Source organism: Cavia porcellus, unplaced genomic scaffold (genome assembly GCF_034190915.1).
Source record: "Cavia porcellus strain 051 isolate PalLab524CR breed Dunkin Hartley unplaced genomic scaffold, mCavPor4.1 scaffold_2, whole genome shotgun sequence".
NCBI classification, from domain to species: Eukaryota; Metazoa; Chordata; class Mammalia; order Rodentia; family Caviidae; genus Cavia; species Cavia porcellus.
In genome coordinates this window covers 67,943,236-67,956,496 of record NW_026947485.1, presented here as the reverse complement: position 1 = coordinate 67,956,496, position 13,261 = coordinate 67,943,236, and the positions used below count along the sequence as shown (strand labels likewise).

General features: G+C 34.0%; 1 protein-coding gene across 1 annotated transcript in view; it reads left to right on the top strand.

The window, feature by feature from the left end:
* Znf804b (zinc finger protein 804B) overlaps positions 1-12,386 on the top strand; it is a 516,344-nt gene extending 503,958 nt beyond the window's left edge. Inside the window, exon 4 of the mRNA XM_063243160.1 lies at positions 4,777-12,386. Coding sequence (XP_063099230.1) covers positions 4,777-8,383 — 3,607 coding nt within the window. The 3' untranslated portion in view covers positions 8,384-12,386. The remainder of the gene's footprint in view (positions 1-4,776) is intronic.
* The last annotated feature ends 875 nt before the right edge of the window (positions 12,387-13,261 follow it).

The window sequence follows — 13,261 nt, the reverse complement described above, 5'->3', positions numbered from 1 at the left end:
TACCTGGAAAGCAATTAAATTTGCAGATTGTGATTTGTGTTCATATGAATCATAATGTATAACACTAACATAGCTAATTAATGTAGCTGACAACAACATTGTGAACTGTGAAATTTATAGCTCTGTTCCAGAATTTAAACCCCTGTGGTTAAATGGAAAACAATGTACAGTAACAGAATGAATGGCTTAATTATATTACTACACAATATTAGACTTCAAATGAGATTCTAGGGAAATATTTTGTTTTTAGTATTAATAATAAGTGAACATAGTATCAGTTTGCATATATTCATATAAATATAACTCAGAATAATGTAATTAACTTATAAAAATACATGATAGTCATATTAAAATGAAATAGAAGTTTAGTTTAAAGGAAATAAGTGTAGTATGTACCCAGAGATCTAGTTAACACAAGAATCAGTCTTTGACCTCACATAAAATTAAAGAGGGAAACACATTTGGTGCTGAGTTTTGTATCAGCCAATACAATGTCAAACATTTCTCACTAAAGTATAGGCCAGTCATCATTAAAAAAAAAAAAAAAAGGACTTTGAAGAGCAAGTCATATGTTTGTTAGGACAGGATAGAGGGAAAAATACAGGAAAGGTATCAATTCCTGCACGGTCACTTAAGAGATACAGTAAATCAGACTGTAATAAATGTGGTGATCCCTCGCACAGAAAATATCCTTAAAGTAGTTCTCTTAGGCCAAGACAGAGTTGCCTGGTTCCTAGACAGCCTTAACAAACATAAGTTAGGATGTTTTGTTGTGACGAAAGTCACTGTGTTTGTTTCTATATTTCTACTCACCTCTTCTCTATTTCATTATGGGCAATGTCACAGAGGACCACAGGAATCTTGGTGACAGGGTGGTGGCGAGTGTGAATGGTGGTATTCATGGCAATGATGTTTTTTACTTTCGTTTCTAAATTTGCCGGAGCTACCCACTGAGGTCCTCCGTATTATACGAGTCATTCTCTTCAGTGTCAGGTGTCCCTCAGGAAACTTCATTGGCTAAGCAAAGCAAACCTAGCACATCTGAGTTTGCAAAGAAGCCAGGCTCTATCGGTTGTGACGTATCTATACTGTCAGGAAAAAGACAAATGTTGAAGCTTTTAGATGCAGAACACAAAGGAAGGATGATTATTTTTTCTTGCATAATACTTATCACGCATCATTTAGCCAACAGGTGTATCTGCATAAACAATTCCATAAGTAAGGAAAGTTACATAATAAAATTATTAAAAATGTTTTGGCAGATGAACTCAGAAAGGAAAGTTACAAATGAAACAAAAAAGGGAAATATCAACATTGATTACTCTCACCTGGACAGCATTTCTTTGTTGTTTGTCCTCACAGTCAGGTGTTCTGAGAGTGTAAGGTAGATAACAAGATTCTGCCATACCCTGTGGAAAGCACAAGTGAATTTACTAATAGTAAGGCTATTTGAATTAGACAAATGAACAAATGATAGTAGAAAGCTGGGAACAAAATTTCTATTTAGGTTAGAGTGGAATGGAGCTAGAAAATAGTGTTTCACGAACCTCAATTAATTTGTTACTATGAGGACTTATATTCAGCAGAAATTACTGCAAGCATCTAATGAACAGATACTATTGCTTTTCTCTTCCAGGTTTCTTCATGATACAGAATGTGCAGATGTTGGCTAATGCATACAAATTTTCAAATATAGTTTTGGGTTATAATGTGAAAGCTGGTAACTATGATTAACAATGCTCTATTGTTTTCTTGAAATTTTCTAAGATAATAATAGATATTAATGCCCATAATCTTTCTCCAGACCCAAATACTCACTGGTAAATGTATCAATTAACTTTATCATAGCAATAATTACATCAAAACATCATAGCTTACACTAAGAATGAATGCATCTTTTATTTGTAAGTTATACCACAATAAAGCTAGAAAAATTAAATCTTTAATAATGTTATAATGCATAAACATATTGAAATAATAGAATTTAAACACCATGAGGATAAAATATTAGGAATTTTTAAAACAATAAAGAAAATTAGATTTGAGGTAACGGAAATTGAAACGTATATAACAGCAAAGTCAAAAGTTTAAAAAATAAAAACAAGAATATTAAAGAGTTACAGTGAGAATAAAATGCTAAAACATCTGAAAATCTATAATCATAAATGCCAAGTAGATTGAAAAAGAAGAACAAGAGCTAAGAAATAGAAGCTAAGAACAAAATATAATGCAAAAGTAATAAGTGCAGAGACGTTTAAAATGTTTTAAAAATGAGAAGTGAAGGTTTCACATTAGAGAAATAAACAGTAAAATAACACAGCAATGCATAAGACAACATAAATCACAGGAGAACATGCAGAAAACAGTGCTGGGAAAATTAGCAAAAATATTACAAAGGAAAAATGTTCTGTATCATGAAGAAACCTGGAAGAGAAAAACAATAGTATCTGTTCATTAGATGCTTACAATAATTTCTGAGTATAAATCCCGATAGAACAAATTGATTGAGTTTTGTAAAACAGATATTTTAGAGATACAGGTCTTAATCCAAGGTGAGGCTATAAATGGGAACTAATCTCTTAAGAAAAAAGGCAAAGCTGAGGTTTGTAGCTATTTCTGAATTTCACTCTTCCATCTTCAGGCTGCAGACACTCTAAAATCGCCAATTTCCAATTACAGTACACTAAATCTCTATGTTCCTTATTTCTCTTTATGCTTGAAAAAAATTGAGTAGCCCACACACTGCTGTAAAATATTTCTACCTATGTCTCATGTAAGAAAAGGAAATTATGGTGAGAAACAAGGTCATTCGATTATGAAACAACTACTAGACAGAACAGAATACAGTTTTAGGCAATTTTTTTGAGGTAAGGTCTCCCTCTGTAATTCAGGCTAGCCTTGAGCTTACTTTCTAGCCCAGGCTGATCTCAGACTTGCAACCATCCTTCTGTCTCACCTTCCCAAGTACAGGGATTATAGGCATGCATCACCACACCTGGTTCTAGACAATTTCTGAATTTAGTTTTCCACAAAATTTATAGAAATACTATAACTGTATAGTTATAGCCATTAATCCATATAAAGAGATATATGAAATCACTGAAAACTAAAGGATGACTAAAATAACTGTTTGTAAATCGAACTCCATATGGACGTAACAAACCACATTTTGCAATATTGCAAAACATGAAAAGAACATAATTGAATCAAATACAAGAAATTCTCCCTAAAATATAGCAAAAGAATAAAGACAGTAAAGTTCTAAAATAAATAGTAAGACCTGAAAGAAATAGAAAGCCAATATTTTTAGCATACATAGCCTGTTATGAGAAACAAGGGCAAAGAGGAAGCAATAATCAGATATATCAGAAAAGAAAAGGTACCTTAGCTGAAGAAAGTTAAATTGAAAGTGCCCCCAAATAATGCTAAATATCAATCAAAACAAATCTACCTGTAGCTATCTTCTGTGTTCTGGTAAATACAAAATAAATAACATACAGGAAAAACATAATATTTATACATGAAGTATTGTATATTGATTTCATGTAAATTAAAAAAGGAAAATTACACTACTAGTTTGATTTCAAAAATACATAAAAGTAGGCTAATTATAAATGCCTGAAATGTTTCAAAATTAAGACAATGCATCAAAGTGTATTACACAGACAAACTAAATGCTACTACAGACTTCTATACTAATTGACCAAGTAATCATACGTAAAACCAACAAAAATTTCCTAGAAAGGTCTCAGAAGGCTCTTCTCTTCTTTAGAATTTAAGTTATATATAGTCAAGTCATACAGTATATTGTTTTAATACTTTATATTCAAGAAACAAATGACTGATTTAAAATTAAATAAAAATCTAAAATAGAAATAAAGTAAATGTGTTTCCCAGCAAATGGTTAAAGACAAAAGAAATAAAAGCAAATAATTATATATAGAATATGATTTATTGCTTCATCCCAGTGAATACATGTTTTGTAATTGAAGATTTATAGGAAAAATTTATAAGGACAAATTACTTTTAGCTAATGTGTCAACTCATATGTACAGTGTTAGCGTTTTAATTTTTCAATACCAATGAAGCAAAATTGAATTAATACTCTTTCAAGACCTTTAAAAACATAGGGTGCATGTGCAAAAGGTAGAATAGGATTTTTGGAAGTATCAAGAGAAAATTTCAAAATCATTGTAATGAGAAGGCTAGCAAATGGGTTTTACTTTCTTAGGCACTTACTATAATTAGTCAAACTAGTAACTAGACATAGTAAAGAAACTTACTACTTTGTTCAAATGGAAGTAAACATGAGAGAATTAAAAATTGAAAAACAAGAATTAGAAAACCCTATAATTTATACATCAAAGCCAGTTGAAGAATACTTTTGTACTTTGAAAGTAAATTTTGTTTAATTTCCTATTTAATGTGAATGCATTGATTGGAAAAGTATGAAATAGTTTAAAGCTGTATTCAAGAGTAGATAGGTTCTGGAGGATGAATACTGTATGCATATAATTTTATCAGAACTAGCATAAGATATTGGACTTGCTTTTATTTTTTGCTAATTTCTAAATAATACACTTAACAGTACATTTTGGAAATAGTCACAATAAAATTATAGTGACGTGTATAAGCATGACAAAATAATTGCATTACAGATGATGTAATTACTTCATAAATGCTAAAGTAACTTATCATAGAAAAATATGAAATGATCACATGTGGATAGAGTTCAAAATTGAATGCTAATCATTTAAATATTGATTATATTTACAGTGTTTCTGGGAATGGACCAGCATTCAAAGCCCCCAGGATAGCCATAGAAAAGCAAGTCCAGCAGGGAATTTTCCCAGTTAAGAGCGGCAGAAAGGTATCCTGCATGAAGAGTGCTCTTCTCCTCAAGGGGAAGAATATCTCCAGAAGCTCCTCTGATAAACCGCGTTTTACCATGACCAACCGACACCTGTTACCATCAGACAGACGTTGCTTGTTTGGCAATCGGATACCACATGCACCTTCAAATCTCAGCAATGCAAATCACAGGACTAGCATATCATTTTCATTTTCCAAAAAAATGCATCTAAAGCTAGAATCTTCAGCCCCTGTTTTCAGGGAGAACACAGAAGAAACCCATGATTGTAACATATCACCCACTTATAAAACAAAACAAACCATGGAGAAATGTGAGTATTGCAGGTATGCAAAGGAGGATATGCACCTCACCAAGGAAGAAGACAGAAGCATCTCACCAAGCTCTCTGGAGAGTGTTTTACACAAGACTTTTGCCAGGAGTTCTAAGATTTTAAAAGACAACAATGACTCTATTGATGAGACACTAGCAGATTCCATTGGTATTCAGGCTTCTTTCTCTAAATCTAACATTCATCTCCCAGATGAAGATTTTATTCCTTCCAACAGAGAGAAACAGACATTGAAAAACACTTCAGAAAATTGCATCAATCACCCTTGCCAAGAGAGTATTTCTTTCAGCCCAGAAAACATTTACAAGCACACTGATGCCAGGATATTTGAATGTCTGGATGACTTTTTGTTACCAGAGCTGAGTAAACAAAAGAATACAGTGCATTTGAACGGCAATTCCAGTGTGGAGAATGGAAGAAAGTCTTTAAATGAAAGTGAAAAAATTAGCACAAATAATCAAAGAGTTCTAGAAGGGTGTTCCCACAACGTGACAGCCAAGCCATTGTCTTTTCTCCATGTACAAAGCAAGGATGGCCACACTACTCTTCAGTGGCCTACTGAACTTTTGCTCTTCACAAAAACAGAGCCCTGTATCTCTTATGGGTGCAATCCATTGTACTTTGATTTTAAGCTTTCTCGGCACACAAAGGATCTCCATAATCTAGATGATTTAGAAACAGATCTAGGCAAAGAAGCCTTGGAAATGAAGACAAAAATAGGCAGCCAAGTCTCAGGTTTAGTTAAAGACCAACAAAAATTTATCCAAGAAGATAAATTCCTGAAACCAAAGATGATCATAGCTAACTCAGATTGGGAAAATTTCCAGAGAAAATGTAATTTGGGCTACAATGATTCAGAGCCCAATAAGAAAGAACAAGATTTTAGTGCAAGTAATTTGGAACTGAAAAATTCTGAAGTGCCTGCTTACCTTGATATGTCTCTAAAGGACTGTGTTGGAAAGAATGATACTGATAAAGAATTTAAGGAACCTTCAAGACCCCATTGGCAAAGCTGTGGTGGAGTCCTTCTAAATGATGAAAATGAAAGACTATCCTTTTCTCCCCACATCTCTAGGACTAAGAAGCATAAGCTGATTTCCTGTGACCCTCATTCAATGACTGAAGAGGAGAAACAGTTCACCTGGAATTCTAGTCCTTATGTAATGGAGAGTCACAATGACCAGGGGAAGAACGTCAGTGTAATTTGGAATAGCAACAACATCAGCATGGCTAGTAGTGTTTCTGGATCTGGAGACAAAAGCTACAAGAGATGTTCTCCCAAATTGCCTCTGAGGGGGTATTCTGGCACTTTGGATAAATCCTTGAGTGGCATGTCCAGCCCAAGAAACACTTTTTCAAGTCAGAAGTCTAATAGTAGCAGGAATGGTGATTTGCTCTATTTTTGCAAAAGAGAAGATGGCTCAGTGGAAAGTCACAAATGGAAGCACGGGAAGCACACCTGTCTCTGTTTGTCCCATGAGATGACAAAGAGTGATGCCCTGCAGTCTGAAATGCAGAGTGACAGAAATTGCAAACTATGGGAATCATTGAAGAATAAAAAATACTTAAAACACAGATACTGCCACTGCCAAGAACAACATAAACTGGGAAAAAATCAACCACTTTCAGGACTAAAATCTATGAGAATTATTCACCATGATTCCTGTTCACAAGCTTCCTGTGCTGGAAACAATGAAAAATCACCTGGTGTCCAGAGACCTAAGCACACCAGATGGGGCTGTTATTCAAGACAAAGGACTTGTTACTTGATTAAAAGCAAGCAAAATCAAGAATCCTTGGGCAACTGCCATGCTTGTCAGCAGAGAAAATCTGCACACAGGCAATGTGGCTCAGGGGCTGTGGACTGTCTTCTGAGGACCTCTTCCACAGAACTGCCCAGAGCCACAGAGCCCACAGTGTCAGGAGAGAGGAGCCCCTTGACAGCCAAAATCGTTTTAGAAAGAGTGCAGGCAAAGAAGTGTCAGGAACAATCAACAAACGTTGAAGTCTCTTCACCCAGTTGTAAAAGTGATTCAGAGGCTCACATGCAAATCCAGTGTGTGAGTCAAGGTGTACCACAAAGGTGTAACAGATCGAGGTTGCTGCTGTCCGAAAAAAAGCAACACACAAGTGAGAGAAGAAATGATAAAGGCCGTGCAGTTCAAAGGCCTGCTAAAAAAGACAGACTTGAGAGCTCATGGACAAATAATTATACTGTTTTAACAGACACCAAATCTGATAACTGTCTTTCAAAAGGCATAATTCAGGTAGCTGCAGAGTCTCAATCTCCAAACAAAAAAATGAACCCAAGAAAAAAAGAACAATCAAAATCTTTAAGTTGTGAAGTCCAGGCTTGTATTGAAAGCCATGACCCAGTACCAAATGCTTTCTCGGGTGCTTTTCCATCTAATAGATATACTGGCATAACTGAGTCAACAGAGACCAAAGAAGATCAAATAAATCTAGATGTACAGGATGTAAGCATGCATATGAATCATGCGGAGGGGAATATGAATACTTACTGTGACAGAAATGTGCAGAAGCATGACAAAGTAGAAGATGAATTACAAGTGTGTCATAAATCTCTCTCGCCCCCTTTAATTCAACAACCCATAACATTTTCTCCAGATGAAATAGATAAATATAAGCTTCTGCAGCTCCAGGCCCAGCAACATATGCAGAAACAGCTCCTGTCAAAGCATCTTCGGGTGTTGCCCACTACAGGGCCCACTGCCTTCTCTCCAGCCTCTGCCATGCAGACGGTTCCGGTCCACCAGCACGCTTCCTTCACCGCCATCCACCACACCCTCCTGCAGCACTTTGCTGTGTCTGCCACCATCAGTTCCCACAGCAGTCACCTCCCCATTGCTCATCTCCATCCCGTTTCATTTTCAACTCTGACCCCAACCATCATCCCCCTAGCAGGCCATCCCCTGCATGTAGTCACCACGACCCCTTTCCCCCCATCTCACATAACACTTCAGCCCCTGCCCCCAGCAGCGTTTATCCCCACACTGTTTGGCCCCCACATAAATCCAGCCACAACTTCTATCATTCACTTGAATCCTTTAATCCAGCCGGTGTTCCAAAGTCAAGATCTTTTCCATCATTCTTACTCCAGCCAGATGCAACAGTTCAGTGGAGTTAAAGAGGTCTTAAATGCGTCAACCCACTTGAACTAATATGTGTTTAAAATCCTCTTGTGGATAAATAAATTGTTACTACCTATGAAATGCTATATTTAAAGTATCTGAGTATTATAAGGTTTAAAATATTGGTTCCAATTCAAACTGCTACCAATATAGAAGTATGAGCTAAATTACCAACAGTCAAACAGAAATACTTTATTTCAGCTGGTGAAAATAATCGGCAAACGTAAAATAACTTCATGGAGGAGTAAAGGGAAAAGCTTTAACGAATTTTTTTTTGGATGATTTCTCACACTGTGTTAAAAATGATAAAAAAAAATTCAGGCAGATAATCGACATTACAAAGAAAAATAGAATAACCTATGTTTTTGGTGTGGTGCTGGTGAATGAATGAATTAATGTGGATTTGATTTTATTTGTCAGATGTTAATAAATGGTTAATGAAATGAATCCATTATTAAAGATAATTCCTATGGTTGTTGGCTGAACTTTCAATGCAGTATATCACTCTGTTTTCATTGGAAACAAGAGATAGCAAGAAATGTACTTTTGGATGATAATTTTTTAATGAAATACTGGTTAACTTCATTCCATATAAATCTATGCATTATTATCTTATTGTAAAAATAACATCTAAAATTAAGAATGTATAAATTTGCATAATAAAATATGCAAGCTATCGTATTTGACAATACAAATAAAAGAAAATATACTCAGAAAAACATCTTGAATGCACTGATTGATCTTTCAAATATTCCAATGATCAAAGCATTAAGTTTTCTTTATTCTTCTACTCAGAGACCATACTGTGTTCAGCCAACATATGCATAAGGGTAGAGGCAAAATGTTTAGAAATATCACTATTTGTACATGCTTATTAAGAAAGTTTATAAAGTATCTGGCATGTTTTATTTATTGTACCAGATGTTCATAAAGCACAACAAATGACACTGAACCAGATAACCATTCATGTCATCTTGCACATGATTTTAAATATGTCTTCTGGCCCACAGAAGTTGAATTTTTTACAGTTACATTTGTGAATGGCCATTCACTTATGCTTATTATTTTATAACTTTAAAATGGAAAGAATTAACTCATTTGAACATTCCCCATAAACATGGGTTTCAAAGAAAATTAGATGACACAGAAAAGGAAATGATGATGCTGCCTATGTTTGCCTCTAGAAGACGAGAGGAACATCTTGTCAGCCTTGGCTTCAGGAGAAGATAGCTGTATTTACAGAAGATTGGTTGGATTTTGTGTAGTCAGTCTAAGCCCATGGATCACAGTATTCTGTTTAATGTTCACAAATGCACTTTGAGATCAACATTATCTTTCCATATTACAAAGGAGGACAATTAAATTGAAAGATAAAATGCTTATTTAATAAAAAAGGTATCTTTCATGTAGGAGATATTTATGAGAGAAAAATGAAAATGAATTGCAAATCTTAACAAAAATATAGTTTCCACAATAATCCCAGAAACATATAGATTGAGAGTTTTGGCAGAGACAAAGTCTAGCTCACTTAAATAGGAAAATAAATTAAAGTACAAGAAATGCTATGTGTGGAACTCCATAAAAGTGACCAGACAAGCCAAAATGGACATTGGGCAGATTCACCAGGAAGGAAAATTAAGTTAGATATTTACTATAAACATACTTACAAAATTGTCCAGCAGATAAAAACAATGTTGAACAACTATTTACCAAAGGAAATCATTAAGCTGACCTATAGTCAAAATGGAGTAACCGGGAATTCACTTGAAGTCTTATTATGGAAAAGAAAATCTACCTGGTTAATTTTCACAGTAGTCTAGGTGACCATTTACTCTCTCAGAAATTTAAAGTGAGACTTTCTCACCACTGTATATTTGTTTTTGACCAGCAAATATATACTGATAGAAATTGATGGCTTAAAGGAATCCTCCAGCTTATACTAACATTGATGAAAGCATTCACTAGAGATTCTGTCTTGCACTGAGGGAAAGCAGATATCAGAATTTAAATAAAACATACTGTATAAATGAGAAGTGATGAGTTGGGGCATCATATGAGGAACAGTATGATTTTAAAATGTATTTATACCAAATCAGTCATTGTAGGAAGGGCCATGTACTGCATTTTATTTTCAATTTGCAAGAAGAGAAAAATACTCTTGAAAAACATGAAACAAAGAATTCTAAATATATATTGAATTCCAAAATAGATTCATTTAAAAAATTCACTGCAACGGTTTATAGTTTCAATATTATTTCCTCCCAGTTATTTGATGGTTAATTTGGGCCATTAAATTTCTTCCCTGTCTCTTTTGCCTGATACCTAAAGGAATATTTGCTTTTTGAGAATTCTCATACTTAGTTCATGGAAGTAAGTGTAGACTGTACCTGTTCAATTAAAAATACTTTAATGATGTCTGTACAATATGCACATATTTAAGCAGACACACACACACACACACACACACACACACACACACACATACACTCACCTAATGTTTTTCTTAGAGATTAAAAACCAGTCCACAGCAGACAGTGTCCCTGGATCTAGCAATGTTTAAATAACATAAATTCTTTGTATGAAGGAATGAAAATTTAAGAAGGTTCATGTCTTATTCTATGTCAAAATCAGCAATAAAAATGTAACTGGGGTCATAAAAATTATGCTCCAAAGTCCTCAGGTTCATATTATAAAATGTTATAAATATAGTAAAATACAGGACATGGTTAGAATAAAAAGAATGATTTAGAAAGTTCCTAATCCCCAAGGCATTTTTCTTACATAGTACACTTTGTACAATTACCCTGAATTTCTATTTCACTTCCAAATAATGAATTTGACATTGATTCTTTTTCTTTAGTTTCCATTTGTACTTAATGAAATCTCTCTGATATCACTGAATAGAAATATATTTAAAAAAACTAATCCTGTAAATCTTTCTCACTAAATAGAATATTTAACTAGTCAAATTACGTGGGATCACGTTGCTGGATCTACCACTTTGCTTTCTGTATTCTCATTTTTTTACACAGTTCTCAATGATGACAGCAACAGAGCTTGTGAATTTTATAATCATTGAGGCTGATCCAAAATCATCATGTATTTTAAGCATGTTAACGGTCATTGGAGATGTACAGGTGACTCTATCAGGGGAAACATCACTGATGTTCCGGCATTCTAGGTGTGTGTGTAAACAGGACATTCAGACGTTTCTCCAGGAGGGGTGGATAACTAATTCCCTCAACATTGGTGAAATAGCATTGCTCATTATTTCATGATGCATTTCTCAATATTTCCTTAAAAAAATCCTCACAAGTTTTCAGAAGGACTGCTAAACATTCTAAAGAGAAATGTGTGAATATCAGATGGAGTTTTCTAAAAAACACAATTGAAAGGAATCATATACCATACATCACTGTATGTAACTAATATACTTAGGGTCAAAATTGACCTAGTTCTTGTATCCACTGCAGAAGAAGCAGAGCTCGTAAAGAGGTTTAAGTTGCATCTTTAAATCAGATGAGCTCCTGAAGATAAATGTACACACTCACGGGAAAATAGAAACAGTATTAAAAACAAGTGGGTAGCCAATACATTCAGTAGTCAGGAAAACACATGGCAGCCCTTTCTGTCTCAGCCTGAAACCACTTCATCAAAATGAGAATGTTTCTACTAAAATATGAGCTTGCCTGGGTCTAGAGGATTTTCAAAGGTTATCATTTCATTTCAGCAAAGATATTATCCACTTCTTATATTAGGTAGACATTTGAAGCTGGTGGTAGTATTTTGGGGGATTAAACTGTATTAAAATGGAAGCAATGACAGAAAGCAACGACAGAATGGGAAGAGTTTAGAATAAGCCACTGTTAGAATAAGACAAGGGCATTTTCATTCCATACAGCTTTGTAGAGGAGGGTGGCTTCACTTTCAAATTCCTTTCTCAAAGTTATTTCCACTTTTTGCAATCCACTACCTTTTCAAAGTAACAAGAGCTAGGATAATGTGTGAGAAACAAAAAGTAAGTCAAGAAAAATGGAAAAGTCAAAAATGTATGAATGTGAGTATGTGTATGTGTTCTTAATAAATATATTACTCAGTCTTCAGTTGTAGATCTTGTACTGTGTTCAGAATAGTGGAGTTCTTAAAAGCATTTTTCAGAACATATTCACATATTGAAACAATTACTTTCAGAAAGAAAATTTTTACTCACCATGCAAAGTTATCAGTTCCATCGGTATCTGAGACTATACATAGCTGATAATGTATATTGATTATGTAGTTACTGACAGCAATCTACTATCTTATTCAATTCTATTTACAATATTTAATTTATAATTAGACTGAGTGATAGTCTGGCAATATGACACATCAACCAATGATCAAAGCATTTTTTTTATCTTATTCTGTGGCTAAGTAAATTGCACTATTGCACATGTAAAACAGCTTTTTTGGTTACTCAATAAATTACTTAGACTGTAGTTCAATGCAATAATTTTTTTCAATAAGAGCTTAATGGTATAGGAGTGTCATGTATTTATAACACAAGCATACTGAAATGTAAAAATAAAATCAAATACAAATGGTGTGGAAATACTCTGTATTTTACACTGCGGTATGAAAATGCATTTAACAATTTATTTATTACTGTATATATTTATAATATATATTTAAAACTTGGAATTTCTTAGACTATTTAATATTTGAGTGCTGTAAAATAAACTGTTTCCTCAAACTTAAAATAAATACAACCTTAAAAATTCTACTGATGTATTCTTTGTTAAAAACTAGCAATGTATGTACATAATATGTGTAGTATTGTTTCTTTTTTGTTTTCTTTTAAAAATTGTGATCTATATTTCAAAATTCTCTATAAGAACTCTACAGAGTTTTGGTATTTACTCTCTAACA